Source organism: Euprymna scolopes, chromosome 18 (genome assembly GCF_053919585.1).
Source record: "Euprymna scolopes isolate OS-2025 chromosome 18, ASM5391958v1, whole genome shotgun sequence".
Classification (NCBI taxonomy): Eukaryota; Metazoa; Mollusca; class Cephalopoda; order Sepiida; family Sepiolidae; genus Euprymna; species Euprymna scolopes.
In genome coordinates, this window is record NC_136499.1 from 125,296,153 (window position 1) to 125,312,706 (window position 16,554).

The window sequence follows — 16,554 nt, forward strand, 5'->3', positions numbered from 1 at the left end:
TTAGTCAACAGTTTCTCTCAAGAAATGATATAAAATTAGTCAACAGTTTCTCCCAAGAAATGATATAAAATTAGTCAACAGTTTCTCTCAAGAAATGATATAAAATTAGTCAACAGTTTCTCCCAAGAAATGATATAAAATTAGTCAACAGTTTCTCTCAAGAAATGATATAAAATTAGTCAACAGTTTCTCTCAAGAAATGATATAAAATTAGTCAACAGTTTCTCCCAAGAAATGATATAAAATTAGTCAACAGTTTCTCCCAAGAAATGATATAAAATTAGTCAACAGTTTCTCTCAAGAAATGATATAAAATTAGTCAACAGTTTCTCCCAAGAAATGATATAAAATTAGTCAACAGTTTCTCTCAAGAAATGATATAAAATTAGTCAACAGTTTCTCCCAAGAAATGATATAAAATTAGTCAACAGTTTCTCCCAAGAAATGATATAAAATTAGTCAACAGTTTCTCCCAAGAAATGATATAAAATTAGTCAACAGTTTCTCTCAAGAAATGATATAAAATTAATCAACAGTTTCTCTCAAGAAATGATATAAAATTAGTCAACAGTTTCTCCCAAGAAATGATATAAAATTAGTCAACAGTTTCTCCCAAGAAATGATATAAAATTAGTCAACAGTTTCTCCCAAGAAATGATATAAAATTAGTCAACAGTTTCTCTCAAGAAATGATATAAAATTAGTCAACAGTTTCTCCCAAGAAATGATATAAAATTAGTCAACAGTTTCTCCCAAGAAATGATATAAAATTAGTCAACAGTTTCTCCCAAGAAATGATATAAAATTAGTCAACAGTTTCTCTCAAGAAATGATATAAAATTAGTCAACAGTTTCTCTCAAGAAATGATATAAAATTAGTCAACAGTTTCTCCCAAGAAATGATATAAAATTAGTCAACAGTTTCTCTCAAGAAATGATATAAAATTAGTCAACAGTTTCTCTCAAGAAATGATATAAAATTAGTCAACAGTTTCTCTCAAGAAATGATATAAAATTAGTCAACAGTTTCTCTCAAGAAATGATATAAAATTAGTCAACAGTTTCTCTCAAGAAATGATATAAAATTAGTCAACAGTTTCTCTCAAGAAATGATATAAAATTAGTCAACAGTTTCTCTCAAGAAATGATATAAAATTAGTCAACAGTTTCTCCCAAGAAATGATATAAAATTAGTCAACAGTTTCTCCCAAGAAATGATATAAAATTAGTCAACAGTTTCTCTCAAGAAATGATATAAAATTAGTCAACAGTTTCTCCCAAGAAATTATATAAAATTAGTCAACAGTTTCTCCCAAGAAATGATATAAAATTAGTCAACAGTTTCTCTCAAGAAATGATATAAAATTAGTCAACAGTTTCTCTCAAGAAATGATATAAAATTAGTCAACAGTTTCTCTCAAGAAATGATATAAAATTAGTCAACAGTTTCTCTCAAGAAATGATATAAAATTAGTCAACAGTTTCTCTCAAGAAATGATATAAAATTAGTCAACAGTTTCTCTCAAGAAATGATATAAAATTAGTCAACAGTTTCTCTCAAGAAATGATATAAAATTAGTCAACAGTTTCTCCCAAGAAATGATATAAAATTAGTCAACAGTTTCTCCCAAGAAATGATATAAAATTAGTCAACAGTTTCTCTCAAGAAATGATATAAAATTAGTCAACAGTTTCTCCCAAGAAATGATATAAAATTAGTCAACAGTTTCTCCCAAGAAATGATATAAAATTAGTCAACAGTTTCTCCCAAGAAATGATATAAAATTAGTCAACAGTTTCTCCCAAGAAATGATATAAAATTAGTCAACAGTTTCTCCCAAGAAATGATATAAAATTAGTCAACAGTTTCTCCCAAGAAATGATATAAAATTAGTCAACAGTTTCTCCCAAGAAATGATATAAAATTAGTCAACAGTTTCTCCCAAGAAATGATATAAAATTAGTCAACAGTTTCTCCCAAGAAATGATATAAAATTAGTCAACAGTTTCTCCCAAGAAATGATATAAAATTAGTCAACAGTTTCTCCCAAGAAATGATATAAAATTAGTCAACAGTTTCTCTCAAGAAATGATATAAAATTAGTCAACAGTTTCTCTCAAGAAATGATATAAAATTAGTCAACAGTTTCTCCCAAGAAATGATATAAAATTAGTCAACAGTTTCTCCCAAGAAATGATATAAAATTAGTCAACAGTTTCTCCCAAGAAATTATATAAAATTAGTCAACAGTTTCTCCCAAGAAATGATATAAAATTAGTCAACAGTTTCTCTCAAGAAATGATATAAAATTAGTCAACAGTTTCTCCCAAGAAATGATATAAAATTAGTCAACAGTTTCTCTCAAGAAATGATATAAAATTAGTCAACAGTTTCTCCCAAGAAATTATATAAAATTAGTCAACAGTTTCTCCCAAGAAATGATATAAAATTAGTCAACAGTTTCTCTCAAGAAATGATATAAAATTAGTCAACAGTTTCTCCCAAGAAATTATATAAAATTAGTCAACAGTTTCTCCCAAGAAATGATATAAAATTAGTCAACAGTTTCTCCCAAGAAATGATATAAAATTAGTCAACAGTTTCTCCCAAGAAATGATATAAAATTAGTCAACAGTTTCTCCCAAGAAATTATATAAAATTAGTCAACAGTTTCTCCCAAGAAATTATATAAAATTAGTCAACAGTTTCTCCCAAGAAATGATATAAAATTAGTCAACAGTTTCTCCCAAGAAATGATATAAAATTAGTCAACAGTTTCTCTCAAGAAATGATATAAAATTAGTCAACAGTTTCTCTCAAGAAATGATATAAAATTAGTCAACAGTTTCTCCCAAGAAATGATATAAAATTAGTCAACAGTTTCTCCCAAGAAATGATATAAAATTAGTCAACAGTTTCTCTCAAGAAATGATATAAAATTAGTCAACAGTTTCTCCCAAGAAATGATATAAAATTAGTCAACAGTTTCCTGTAAGAATCAGTTTTCATTTTTAATCAATAAAACTCAATAAAAATGAAAACTAATGAGTATAAACTGATTTTAAAAAAAAATATTTAAAAAAAAGAGACTATAATTTTTCGCTAACAAAGCTACAAAATTCTCAACTTATGTTTATTCATGCGAATTATGCAGCAAGTCAGAACAACAAGATATGGCATGACATTAGTCGATTCAGTGAAAAAATCTTCAGTGAAAAATTATTCTTATATCAATACGTATAAACTTTAATGTTTTGTTGCTTGTCACAATGCACATTGTTTATTTGTACGTGAATGATTTAGATGGTGGGAGGAAGGGCAAATATCATATGAATGATAAAAGTAGTAGTGAGAGGGGACAAATAATGTAAATAATTAAAAGAAAAAGAGAAGAGCGAGAGGGTAAGAGACTCAAAGTGAGGGGCAAATAGAAGAGAGAAAGGGGGTCAGAGAAAAACGAGGATATGAGAAAAGAGAAAATGGGAGAGAAGGAGAAGAGAGAAGGAAAGTGGGGGAAGTAAAGGAAGAGGAGGGAATAGAGAGAGGGAAATGTGCAGAGAAAGGAAGAAGGAAAAGAAAGAAGGGAGAAAAGGAAAGAAAATGGATACCGAGAGATGGAGAAAGAGAGGGGTGAAAGAAGATAGAAGAGAGGGGGGAAGGGGAAGGAGAGAGGGGGGAAGAGGAAAGAGGGGGGAAGGAGAAAGAGGGGGAAGGAGAAAGAGAGGGGGGAAGGAGAAAGAGAGAGGGGAGGGAGAAAGAGAAAGAAAAATGAATGAACATCTGACGGTATTAAAATGATTGTTGCATCAGATAATACTAAACTTACGATTCAAAATAGTGGCATATAATGTTACCCAATGCCTACTCTATTTCTTTTGTTTCTTTTTTTAATCACTCCTGCAGACAAACAGAACTAACGATGGATTAATTCGTCTTACCCAGATAATTTCTAATATGAAACATTTTTAAACAATCACCAAAAAATAAAAATCACCAATTCATATTTTGCATTGAAAAATATAATAGCAGTTGTCTAATTTATAACAATAATTTTATTTCTTTTTCAGTATAAATTTAAATGCAAATAAATAAAAATTATAAAAAAAAATCACTATAATGCTCCCCAGGCAATGCCAGGCAGGTTAAGCTGGTAATTACCGAATAAAAATTTAAAAAAAAAGCGTTTGAGCCATGTAAAAGTGGTCAGACATGATCGATGACAAGATAGTGTGAGATAAATAAAAGAGCAAGTCCTTAATTGATATGAAAACGATTTTAGACCATTTCAGTGTGGAAACACCCGACTTATAGCTAAGTAAAATATGGCTAAGCATGGAGACATGGAAAAACCTAATTGAGCGGAAAAAGAAAAATCCGAAAGATGATATTAATCAAGTCTGATGAAAGTGTATGCCCCAAATCAAAAGGACAAAGGGAAAGATTTGCATCTAACATGTTAGATTTCTACACACCTGTTGGGAGGCTTGATATCCCAAGCATTGTCAGAGCGGGTCCGGCAGAATGAGCATAACCTGTGAACAGGAGAGGGCAGAAAGATATATAAAAAAAAAAAAAAAAAAAATTTCAAGGATAAATAAAATAGAATATACTAAAAATCACCAAAGCCAAAAAAAAAAAAAAAAAAAAATATTATCAAATAAAAAAAATATTAAAAAAAAAAATAGCATTGAAGGGTACACAATTTAAAAATAGCAAATACAAGAGATATTAAGAAGCATACTGTATAATTAGAAATCCCCTTATTTTGAAAATGTCAAGACTGCTGCTCTCATTCTCTCTTTAGTAAAGTAGTTAAACCTAAACATTGCATCCTGGGACGATTAATCAAGAATCAAAAAAAAAACAAAATGGAACTTTTTGGGGTATCATAATTAGAAAATTTTTTTGCCTTTTTTCCGATGCACAAAGCAATTCCTTTTATAATTTTTATTTCTTGTTTTTGTTGAAAACTTAACATTTTACGGCTTGTATAATGATGAAATGATAAATATTTATTGATTTTAAACTACCAGTAAAACTCTGTAGGTCACACCCATAAGTGTATTTTTACATTTACGAAAATATATACACATTTTATATGGGTTTTTTGCAGTAAGCCGACCCCCTCCAATAAAAGCAACTCTATATTTGGAAATTTAAATAGAATCAAAATCAGAATCAGGAATTGTATCCAAATCGGGAGAAATATTGGAATAAAAAAATATCAGAACTTTTAGGGGTATCGGAATCGGGAAAAATTTGTGCATCTTTTCTGGTGCCCAAAACAATTCTTTAATTGCTTCTAGTTCTTGGTTTATGTTTAAAACTTAAAAATGAATAGTTTTGGACACTGAAAAATAGACACAAATTTTTCCGATTCCAATACCACAAAAAGTTCTAATTTTTTTTTCGATTCCAATATTTCTCCCGATTCTGATACAATTATTAATTCTGTTCTAAATTTTGGATTCCGATGCTATTTAAATTTCTAAATACATAGTTGTTTTTCTTAAATCCCATCACTAGAAATAACATATCTCAAATATAAAAATAGGTTGGAATCCGTAGGTTTAACTACTTTACAAGAGAGAAGGATGAGGATTCACTTTTGAAATAATGAAATTTATTATTATGAAGCACACTTGTTTAATATCCTCCATAAGTTATTGGCAAGAAAAGATTTCAGCAATTAAATCTACAATTAGAATTTTGTTTGAAATGTTGAGGAACACACTGCCTAATCAGATCCAAAATAGCACATCTAACGTAAATCATGGTAAGCATAAACTGGATAAATATAACGGTAAACAAAGTCATTTTTTTAAATTCAATATATTTATGGATAAGAGAGAAAAAGACTGCAGAGATTTAAAAAAAAAAAAAAAAAAAATGATACAATTAACTCATATCTGGAGATTTTTAATATTTCATTGTTATTGAAAAAAAGACTTCTACAAAAAAAAATATTTTTCTTTTTTTCAATTTGTATATTCCTCTCATATATATCTATAAAACTGAGAATGTGTGTGAAGACACTTCTCAACCTATATACTCAACGAATTTTTGATCTACAGACTTGAAATCTGGTGGGTATTCAGACATGTGGAAAACTTTTTAATGGGGTTTCATCTAGAAAAAAGGGCAGCTAAGGGGTCAAACTTGAAAAATTGGGATGTGGGGTTGATCAGATTTTTGTATTTGTAGTATAGTATTATAAATGTTTATAAGTTTTGAATGATATACATTTGTGTGTAAGTGTAGTACATTTGTTATTCTTTTAAGTACAATCAGAGAAAATGCAGCTAAAAGGCTGATACAATCATATATCAATGTTTTCTATAGGCAATTTTACTACTTGGGATAGTTAATACATATAAGTAAATAACACAATTCTTGTTTAGATAGCTCAATAGTGCAATACTAGAGCTATAAACATATCGAAAAATTATCAAGTAACAGACACTTATATTGTTGCTCATTTTCAAAATGTTGGTCTTTTATTGGTAACAACTTACATACAACAGTTTCGGCTCAAAGTTGGCATATAAGTATATAATAATTCATTAATAATAATTTTGCACAACTGGGCAAACTCCTCAGCACATAGCAATAAACAATTTTCTAAAGTTTTTCCACATCCTATGAACAGGACTCTCTTGTTAACATAATGGTATTCATATGTAATGTGTCAAACAAAGATTATCAACATTTTATGATAAAGTAAACTTGCCGTTTGCATCACCTTACCACCAGTATGAGTAACAATTGAAGTTTGCTTGTTTTCACCATGCTTAATCTTTTATCTTCCGGCACTCAATGGTAGTCACGGATTTTTTATTTAAAGTTTGCAGCAGCTTTTTGTAATACAGTTTTCACACAATATTGTTTTTTGTTAATCAAATTTCAATATTATAATTTTATCCAACATATTTTATTACTTTCAGATTTGAGACTAAATAGTTTGAAGTATATATATGTGTATGTGTGTGTGTGTGCAATCATCGCAAAAGTAGCTGTAGCGTTTAATTTAAAGGCTTGCACGAGATTTTTTATAATTCAAATATAATCTACCAGCATTATTTTCCATTGGTCTAGTTTTTGCTATGCGCTGATGAGCTTGCCCAGTTGTGCAAAATTATAATTAATGACCTATTATACACTTAGAGGCCAACATTGGGCGAAAACAACTGTATGCAAGTTGTTATCAATAAAATCCTAACTTTTTGAAAATGAGCAACGTTATGAGTATCAGCTCCTATTATTATTAAGTTTATAACAACAATTTTTTTTTTTTTAAATAAAATCTAAAGCAAAAGAGATGGAAAAAATCCATTTACTTTAATTTAAAAATCTGAGCCAACAATTGAAAAATTTTTGGAACTGGACTGAAGATATTGCTATTCTTAAAAAAAAAAAAAAAAAAAAACAGTGGAGAGTAACATATTATTGAAATAAAAACAGGTTTCAAAAAGATTGAATTCTTCAAACAAAACAAAATAAAATGTTAAATCACTTCAAAACAAACAATACAAACTATTTGTGTTATGCAGTTAGAATGTTATGTAAAAGAGAAAAACGGATAAGGTTTAAAAAAAGCATGAGAGGAAGAAAGGTGTGAAAGGAAGAGGGAGGTAGAGGAAAGGAAAGATGAAAAGAGAGTGGGAGAAAGAGAGAGGGGAAATGGAAGGAAAGAGAGAGGGGAAATGGAAGGAGAGAAAGAGATAGAGAGGGATAAAGGTGCGACAATATTGATGAATCAAAAAAGGGTTGATATGCTGCCAAGACAACCATCGGGATTCATACGGTGGAAAAGAAAAGGGCAGAAAAGGAAGATGGAAGAAAGGAAAGGATTGAAACTTAATTGCTTATAGATTGTTTGTTGTTTTTGTTTTACGGCATATCAACCCTTTTCGGGTTATTTAATGCCGAATCCAAAGATTTTGAAGAAAAAATTTTTTTAATAGAATATATTTGTTGTTTTCACATCGGTTTCTATTCAACCCATAGTTGGGACCCTAACAGGTACTACCACTCCAGATCAGAGTGGACCTGGGAGCAATGGTAATTAAAGGGTGGCTCCACACTCCCCAAAGCCCACAAGCTGGGGCCTCACCACTGGATATAGTTTAAAGTCATATCCAGGACCCCCATTGAGGGACTTTTACCCTCTGCAGGGGGGCAGTCGGCGTATTCTAATGCCTCACCGACAGGGCCAATTGCTTATAGAAGTCAGAAAAACCCCAGATTGATAGCGGAATATCCTGCTTCTTCCCAAACATGGCCTTGTTGATTATTCAGGCCCATAAAATACAGAGAAATATTGATTTAAAGATAAATTCACCTTTTGAGGATTTGGGGAATGGAATTTGGCAATAAATTGAGTTTCCGAAGGATTTGGCAAAAGTTGGTTTATTTGATAGTAAAATCGCTTCTCAAGGATTTGTGATAACTGAATAATGTCTTTTACTTTAGGCCATTTCAAGCCATCTAAAAGCAGGGTGGTCTTGACATAGAGGATTTAGTTATCTGGGTTTTTTTTGGGGGGGGGGATTATAAACTAAATTATGAATTTGATTGATTTCAAGGATAAGACGCCATTGCCTGGGTCTTCCCAAAATATGTCAACTTGTTAAGAATTGCTTATCAAAACTGGACTTGATATAACATTGATTGTTAATTAAAATATTGTCATTGACCCCTTTTCTGGAGTTGAAACTTTGATAAGGGATTAAACAAAGAAAACGCATTTATGATTTTGAGGACCAACCCAAAACGGGAAAAGAAACCTCCTATTCATGGTAGCAGGAAGAGGTGAAAAATAGAGAAGAAGAAGAAAAAGAGAGGCAAATCTAAAAGTCCATTGGTCACTTGTGGTCTGATAATATATTCTTCAGAGTTGGTTATTGTAAAACATTACTGATAATGTATCATTGATAATTGGGAGTTAAATTCTATTGGAAAGAGGGGTGGAATTATGGTCCCCAGATACTCAATATGAGACGGAACCAGAAGATGGAGAGAGACAGATCAAGAGTCAGAATACAAAGAGAGTCAGAAACCCAAGTGGACTGAGGGGAGAGACTCTGCTTTGCTCTCCACTGGACTGTATGTCGTTGAAAATCTGACCCTTAAACTTAGGGTTAGTGACTGCATTTGAAAACAACCTAGACCATTCTGCTTTCTCCCCGCTGAACTGCATGTTGTTGAAAGTCTCAACCAAGACCCAGAATAGCCAACAGAGTAAGTGAGAGAGGGGGGGGGATAGAGAAAAAGAAAGAAAAGGAGGGAGGGATAGAAAGAGAGTAAGAGAGAGGGAAGAGGGAGAGAAAGGGAAGGATGGAGGCAGAGATATAGACAAAGAATATGGGTGGGAGAAAGAGAGGAATGGACCAAGAGGAAGAGAGAGGTACAAGAAAGAGGAAGAGAGGGGTACAAGAAAGAGGAAGAGAGGGGTACAAGAAAGAGGAAGAGAGGGGTACAAGAAAGAGGAAGAGAGGGGTACAAGAAAGAGGAAGAGAGGGGTACAAGAAAGAGGAAGAGAGGGGTACAAGAAAGAGGAAGAGAGGGGTACAAGAAAGAGGAAGAGAGGGGTACAAGAAAGAGAGGGGTACAAGAAAGAGGAAGAGAGGGGTACAAGAAAGAGGAAGGGAGGGGTACAAGAAAGAGGAAGAGAGGGGTACAAGAAAGAGGAAGAGAGGGGTACAAGAAAGAGGAAGAGAGGGGTACAAGAAAGAGGAAGAGAGGGGTACAAGAAAGAGGAAGAGAGGGTTAGAGGAAGAATGCAAGAGAGATATTTAATAGTATACATACTGGAAAAAAAGTCAGAGGATATCTAGTTTCCATGTTAAAAATGTATTTATTTCATGAGAACATTACTAGGGTCAGCTATGCTACCTTCCATATAAAAATAATCAAGATGGAACGATGCAAAACATAAAAATATAATTGGTCGATATTTATATCTCTATTTTATACATTAGGTATTAAATTTCTAATATTTAAATATTTCACATTTCGGATTATTTAGATTTTTTGCACGACTATACTCATTTTCGTTGTTGGTTTCAAAATATTTCGTCTGATCTAACTTCTGTCGGATGCGTCTTCTTGAACAACTTGTGAGTCTGTAAAGAATTTTAAACCGAACCCTTTATTTAATCTACGGGGGTAGATTGTTTTCATTCATACAGCCAATAATAACTGCGAATATCTTTAATAGTTTATCAACACTTCTAACCAGTTACAGCTGATGGAACAAAAACAATCTACCTCCATGAAGACTTGACTTAAAATTCTATATAGGTTCATGAGTTCAAAAAGATGTATCTGAAGCATACTGGTCTGGTTGTTTTATGGCATGTCAACCCTTTTTGAGTTGTTTAATAACAAATCCAGTAATTTTGGGGAAAAAAAAATTATATTCCACGTTGTTTATATCTTCAAATATTTATTTATGGTGTTTGGTTTGATTGTTTTGCTGAGAAAAATTGTTTTTTTATTTAGCCTTTGCAGAACATGATTGAGTTTTACAAAGAGAAAGGACAAAAAAAAAAATGACATCAATGTTTGACGCATTTTTTTTTTTTTTTAGGAAATCGCTCCAGACAGGGCGTGAAGCCATTTAATATTAGGAGCTAACAAAAATAAAAGATGATTATCGCAAAGACAAGAGATGATTAATGACATTAGTTTTTTTTCAAGACCAAGATTAAAATTAGCATTTTAGTCAGGAAGCCAATATCTTCAGACAGCCTGATCTTGTAAAAAATAACAATGAAGATGGGAATCATTATCCAAATAATCCAAATTATCAATTATCATCTTAAAAAAAAAAAAAAAAATGCCAAAACACTTAGCACGTTCTTGTAAAGAAAACCAAAAATAAAATCATTAAAGAATATATATATATATATATATGCATAGAGAGCTGAGAAGATTTAAAAAAAAAAAAAAAAAAAAAGATGTCAGGAAATCTGAAAGGAAAAGAGTCGTTATTTATGACACATGCAAGTGTCGTATGCCGAGAGCCGTGAATTAATAGCACAAACTATTTGTAAGACTGCCACCAACTAAAAAGCTGAGCATGTGTAGGGAGGACATTATGAGGATGAACGGAATCAAGGAAATAAGGATTAAGCAAAGAATACCACAAAGTGGAAAATGTGACTTTTACAGCGGCAGAAAAATGTGAAGGATGGAAGCCGCTAAGAGATGAATGAAATGAAAAAGATGCGCACGTGAAAATCAATGAATATTTGAAGAATACGTAAATTTAACCGTTTTTTTACTTCAATAAAACGACAATATCATGTTTTACTTTATTTTATTTATTTTAATTATAGTCAGCCATTAAAAATGTATATTTTTACTGACATGTAAGGAACTACTCTGAATTAGGGGCCAGATTTATAGGGACATCTTAAGTGAGGAGTTGTGTTGCAAGGTATTTGTTCACATTACATTTAAATTTTTGCATAATGTTACAGTCAGGAAAACAGATAGTATGGAGGGTATTCCCAAAGTAAGCTGTTCAAGGAAGGAAGTCATTAGTTTTCCAGTATTTGAGAAGCTTTACAGTGAAGGGGTGAGATTTTGCTGCCTGTCAGCTTTGGGTGTGTTTAGGCGATATAAGTACTGCTTTTAACTTGAAATTTATAGACATTAAACAATTACAATAAAAATGCTAATAGGAGTTCAGGGCTTGGAGCAAGAATACACAGAGGTCCTCATTGATTCCTAGAAAAACACCAGATGTGCCTCAATGAGGTTAAAGACAATAAATTTACTGAATTGTATTTCAATTAATATCACTTTATTTATTACTACACCTACTAATCGATTTTAAACTGAACCTTTTTTCTAATCTACGGGGTAGATTGTTTTTGTTCCTACAGCCAATAATAATTAAGAATAGCTTTAATACTTTATTAACACTTTTAACCAGTTACAGTTGATGAAACGAAAACAATCTACCTCTATGAAGATTTCGCTTAAAATTGTATATAGGTTCAGGAGTTAAAAAAAGATGTATCTGAAGACAGTTGGTCCAGTTGTTTTACGGCATATCAACCCTTTTCGAGTTGTTTAATACCAAATCCAGTAATTTTAGGAAAAACAAAAAACAATTTATACTTCAAGTTGTTCATATCTTCAAATATTTATTCATCGTGTTTGATTTGATTACCAAGTACACCATTGAACACCAACTCAAAAATTTCAACATTATTGTTGTGGTGGCAACCACTTATTTGCATATGCGAATAACATAACACTATAAATGGCAAGCCTAGGTTGGCCTTGGGGTGTCTTACTCAAATGCCACCGGAAGTGACGCCGAAGAGCGTACATGTCCTCCCACCAAGACTCTCTGACTCGACACCGTCATTTGTACATATTGTAAATATACCTTTTCTTTAATGCACTTATTATTGCGTTATCTTGTTGTTTGCGTCTTCATTGTATTTCCTTACTAATTATTGTTCAACCTTGCAACCACAACAATTATAAAACATTAAAATAAATTTAAAAAATGGAATATGGTATTATGTGCTGGATGCTAAATGAGATAGGATTCTTCATTTAATCACGGACAACATAGGGTCTTCTTGCTAGTATATTATTAAATCTTTTTTTTTGTTTGTAACTTTTATTTGCAGAAGTAAGCATCAACCACACCCAAATTTGAAAAATTTAGATTTGTTTTTTTGTCAACTGATATGACACGATCTAATTTAATTTTAATTTACAAATCATTTTCTAAGTATTTATACAATTAGAAACATTTTTTATTACTTCTTTGAAATGTCAATTACTTTATCCACTATGCAATATTGTATTTATTACTGCAACATTGACATATGTTAACCGATATGGCACGACATAATTAAAATCTAATTTACAAATCATTTTCTAAGTATTTAAATGTTTAGAAACATTTTTTTTTTAACTTCTATGTAATACTGTAATTATTACTCTACAACATTGGTATAAGGGAACATGTCATTATCTCAAAAATGGCCTTTCGTGTCGGTATAGAATATGCAATAGTTTTTTTTGTTTTTCTTTTTTTTTTTTTTCTTTTTATAAGGGAATCATCAGTTATCAAGGCCCAGAGGCCACTCGAGGATACGGGTTAAAGAGTGTACAGTGGTCAAAAGGACGATATCATAGTAATTATTAGAAGTGTAAATTTGGTAAATTGGATTACTTAAGGGGAACGGCTCATCAAGAACTTGTTTACATTGGACTTGAAGATGGCCATATTGTAGTCAGTTGGAAAACAGAAGAGTTCCACAGGCGTGCAGTTCTGAGAAACTTTATTCGTGGAATTTACGTTTAGGTACAGATAAAGAATGGGGGAAATTATTGATAGTGTTTTCAGCCAAACAAGTCTTTCTCGTGAATGTTTCTATTCTTGAAAAAAAAAAAAAAAAAATTTCAAATGTTAAGGAAATTAACTTTTAACTTCTGATAAAAGATTTGACAGTAAAAAACGTATATTATTCAGTGAGGATTTGAATAAAACTAAACAAAAAACACAGTTCAACGAACAAATAAAATGATAACAAATTCTCAAGCGACTATTCAGTCTGAAATTCAACAGCATAAACATTAAATTAATCTATATATAAAAGTAACCTTGTCTGTGTGAGGAACGTCTCTACCAAATTCCTTTGTCAATTTCTGGTCTACAGATTTGAAACTTGATATATAGGAAATCTGGACCTATGGAACAAATTCAATTTAGTCTTTAAAAAAAAAAAAAAAAATGCTGCTAAGGGGGGAAAAATTGAAAAACATTCAATTAATAAAGAATAGAGCTGGTTTGTTGAAAGCAATTGGCCTGATTTTATAAGAAGATGAAAATCTATAAGACTAACAATGTATGATGAGTCATGGAACGTCGAAACACATGCCTGTGGATAACTGTGTTATATATAATAAGTTAGAATACATAAACTACGAATATATAAGCAAAAACGATAACGAGTAAAGTTACATCGGATTGGATTATCAAGTCAACAAGGATTAAAGAAAGAGGAACCTTTTATTGACTTAATCATGTAATAAAGTTCTTATGTGACTTTACTCCTTATTTTTTTTTTAACTTATTTTATGATTTGCTCCTCTTAATTTTTTATAAGATGGTCATTTGGAAAAAGATCCAGCAAGGACAAAGTATTTTCTGGACGCAAATAAATCGAATCAAATTTTATTCTTTTTAAGATGCTACAACCCTCTAAAAGTGAAAATGGTGAACTAAAATCAAATATAGATTTTCTAGGAGGAAAGCTATTGATGACAAACGATATAGATTCACTTAATTATTAAATCAAGAGGAAGTTATTGTGTGTAATTATAATATATCTCTCCATGACTTCTTCAAATATATATATACATCTATATATATAACATCTTGCAACATCAAATGTGTGCATGGTGGTTTGTGTGTATTTTGTGTCTTTACATGAATTACACATATTTTTTTGTTATTTCCTATAAACAGATTAGCATCAACTATTAAAAGAAACTTTTTTAAATTGTATTTTACAAAAAAATTGCATTACAAAATTAACATCATCAAAATCACCTTCTGTTTATTTTTTTTTTAACAAGTTAATATTTTTTAGTCATATACTCATTTATAATGCTAGGTATGTGTATATATTTATATACAATATATAAAGTTAGGTATGTGTATATATTTATTATATACAATGTATAAAGTTAGGTATGTGTATATATATATTATATGCAATGTATAATGTTAGTTATGTGTATATATTTATATATTTATATACAATATATAAAGTTAGGTATGTGTACATATTTATTATATGCAATGTATAATGTTAGTTATGTGTACATATTTATTATATGCAATGTATAATGTTAGTTATGTGTATATATTTATTATATGCAATGTATAATGTTAGTTATGTGTATATATTTATATACAATATATAAGGTTAGGTATGTGTATATATTTATTATATACAATATATAATGTTAGTTATGTATATATATTTATATACAATATATAATGTTAGTTATGTATATATATTTATATACAATATATAATGTTAGGTATGTGTATATATTCATTATATACAATGTATAATGTTAGTTATGTGTATATATTTATATACAATATATAAAGTTAGGTATGTATATATATTTATTATATACAATGTATAATGTTAGTTATGTGTATATATTTATTATATACAATGTATAATGTTAGTTATGTGTATATATTTATTATATACAATGTATAATGTTAGTTATGTGTATATATTTATTATATACAATGTATAATGTTAGTTATGTGTATATATTTATTATATACAATGTATAATGTTAGTTATGTGTATATATTTATATACAATATATAATGTTAGTTATGTGTATATATTTATTTATATACAATATATAATGTTAGTTATGTGTATATATTTATTTATATACAATATATAAAGTTAAGAATGTGTATATATTTATTATATACAATATATGTTAGTTATGTATATATATTTATATACAATATATAAAGTTAGGTATGTGTATATTTTTATTATATACAATATATAAAGTATGTGTATATTTTTATATAAATACTCATATATATATACTTTCTAGTACAAGATAATTTCTTAATACTAATGAACAGATCATTAAGAATTTTTCCATATATTTTCTAGACAATACATTGAGTAACACAGCGACATTATTTTTTGTAAACTTTATCATTTAGGTGTTGAGCCACACAAATCAACACAAATTAGCACTTCACCATAAAAAAACTCTTAAAATAATTAACATACATAAATTTAAGAGAAAAAAGAATCGTTCCACATTAAATTTTGAGTTATATCATTTTTAAAAGTACTCAATAGTATGCATTCCTAAACTATTTACCTTATTATGAATTATGGTATATATATTCTAGGTAACAAAGTGAGCTACGTGGCCACATTTTTTTTTTTTTTTTTGCAAATTTACTATTTAAGCGAGAGTATCACCAAAACCACCTACAGAAATAAATAATTATTAAAGTTTAAAACTAACACTATATTTATTGCCTATACCTGACCAAGAGCCGATATTCAACTAATACATACATAAATATATAGTGTTCTAATATATACATAAATATATAGTGTTCTAATATATACATAAATATATAGGACGTTCTAATATATACATAAATATATAGGACGTTCTAATATATACATAAATATATAGAGTGTTCTAATATATACATAAATATATAGGTGTTCTAATATATAAATAAACATATAGGGTGTTCTAATATATAAATAAACATATAGGGTGTTCTAATATATAAATAAACATATAGGGTGTTCTAATATATAAATAAACATATAGGGTGTTCTAATATATAAATAAACATATAGGGTGTTCTAATATATAAATAAACATATAGGGTGTTCTAATATATACATAAATATATAGGGTGTTCTAATATATGCATAAATATATAGGGTGTTCTAATATATACATAAATATATAGGGTGTTCTAATATATACAT

At 29.7% G+C, this 16,554-nt stretch overlaps 1 protein-coding gene across 12 annotated transcripts in view; it reads right to left on the reverse strand.

Annotated features, from left to right (window-relative positions):
- Positions 1-16,554, reverse strand: part of LOC145297804 (dynamin-like GTPase OPA1, mitochondrial) — a 180,365-nt gene that overhangs the window by 97,494 nt on the left and 66,317 nt on the right. For 8 of the 12 annotated variants that reach the window (XM_080144106.1, XM_080144105.1, XM_080144101.1 and 5 more), the window contains exon 6: positions 4,474-4,533. The exons of the other annotated variants lie outside the window; for them this stretch is intronic. In XM_080144106.1, the coding sequence (XP_080000232.1) occupies positions 4,474-4,533 (60 nt within the window). The remainder of the gene's footprint in view (positions 1-4,473; positions 4,534-16,554) is intronic. 12 annotated transcript variants of the gene reach the window in all.